We start from the raw sequence: 1,607 nt of genomic DNA, 5'->3' as shown, positions 1-1,607 counted from the left end.
TGCTGCCCCACGTGGGAGAGGGAATGATTCCCCAGCCACAGTGAAACTGTGGAAAGGAAGCCTCAGGGTGTTAAACCTGAAGCTACCTTAGGGAGTAAACTGAAAGGTGAGGAAAGAAACAGCCATCTGCTGACAAAAGTCCACAACTGAATGGATGACAAGCATGTCATCCTGGACTTTGTCAGGACATTTGTTTAACTGAAAATAGAGAGGACAATGTCCAATTTGCTGTAGCATTCAGATGTAGTGGATGCATTTGAATGCTTTAAACTTTAACACTTAGGCATGATGAGTCAAGATCACTGTTCAGAGAGGCTCTACCCAGCTCTCCTGGCTGTTCTCATAAATTTTAAGAGGTGGGTACTGGGGACACCACCTTGGCTGACCCTCCAAAACCACCCTGCCATCACCGGGTACACAAATCTTGCTCCTGACCTGCACTTACCTATTCTCCCCAGACCTATGATGCCCACCGTACTATCAGACAGCCCATAGCCACACATCCACAAGGGCTTCCATGTTGTCCAGCCACCACTAGCAGAGAGAGTGAGATAGAAACAGATGTCAGACAGCAGCAGGGGGAGAGCCTGCTCATAGCCCAGTCCAGCATTTGGGCAAGTACGCCAGGGAGTACAACACTGTGAGTGGCCAGCCCCTCTGGCACAGACAGATGATCTTACAGTGAGCCTCTCTGAGTTTCCTGCTTCAAGTGACCTTGGTGGTCTCCTGCAGGAATCTGTTTGGACCTCGGGTGCGCAGCAGCAGCAGCAGCTTTGGAACTGATTTAATTTAAGCACCGCTAACCACAGCACTGGAATGACTGCCAGTCAATGAGCTCTGGCCAGACCTTCCATGTGTGTCCTCCTCAAGGGGTCTGCGGTGGCCTTGGGTGCCCTCTGCCTCAGGTCCTCTGCTTACTATACAAAGGGAATTCTGCCCCTCTCACAGCCCCCTTCTGTCTCTTCATGAAGAGTCACAGAACTGCAGGAGACTCCACCTTGGCCTCCAAAATGTCTGGGGCAAGCCAGGTGAAACTCTGGCTTCAGGCCTGTTTCATCTGTCCAGTGTGGCATGCTTTCTCCTGCAGCTCACGGGCTGCCGGGCTCAGAAGCCAGCCCTTGCTCCAGCTGGCACCTGCCAATACTCACTTCTTCACCTGCTCCACTGCCTCCGGCAGTCGGCGGCATGCAGCCAGAAGCAAAGCTACAGAGAGTTCAGCGGTGGCATCCGTCAGGACATCAGGGGTGTACCCCACGCGGATGCCTCTGCAAGGCAAACACAGGTCTCTGGGGTCAGTGCTGCCAGCCTTGGAGTGCTACCTCAAAATTTCTGGGCAAGTTGCTGATGCCATACCTCTGCTAGGTATCTGCAGTACCATGTGCAAGAGGACATCCCTTTTGCCTCTGCAGCCCTTCCTCCAAAGACTCTTCTCAACCGCAGTTGGGGTGCGGCTATCCTAGCCTTACCCTAGCACCTGAAGGCTCCTCCAGCCCGCTGGGCTAGGAGCGACCCTAGCTGTACCCTAGCAAGAGGGAGGTGCAAGTGGCAGACCCCATCCAGGCCCACACTCTGTGAAAGCCCACCCGCCAGGCCGTGCCAAAGGGAGC

At 54.1% G+C, this 1,607-nt stretch overlaps 1 protein-coding gene across 1 annotated transcript in view; it reads right to left on the bottom strand.

The window, feature by feature from the left end:
• GRHPR (glyoxylate reductase/hydroxypyruvate reductase) overlaps positions 1-1,265 on the bottom strand; it is a gene marked incomplete at its 5' end in the record, with an annotated part of 6,925 nt that extends 5,660 nt beyond the window's left edge. The window contains 2 exon segments of the mRNA XM_010288741.1: positions 446-534; positions 1,149-1,265. Coding sequence (XP_010287043.1) covers positions 446-534; positions 1,149-1,265 — 206 coding nt within the window.
• Between the last annotated feature and the right edge of the window lie 342 nt (positions 1,266-1,607).

Source organism: Phaethon lepturus, unplaced genomic scaffold (assembly GCF_000687285.1).
Source record: "Phaethon lepturus isolate BGI_N335 unplaced genomic scaffold, ASM68728v1 scaffold30866, whole genome shotgun sequence".
NCBI classification, from domain to species: Eukaryota; Metazoa; Chordata; class Aves; order Phaethontiformes; family Phaethontidae; genus Phaethon; species Phaethon lepturus.
Note: the sequence above shows the minus strand (reverse complement) of the source record. Positions and strands in the feature narration are given on the sequence as shown.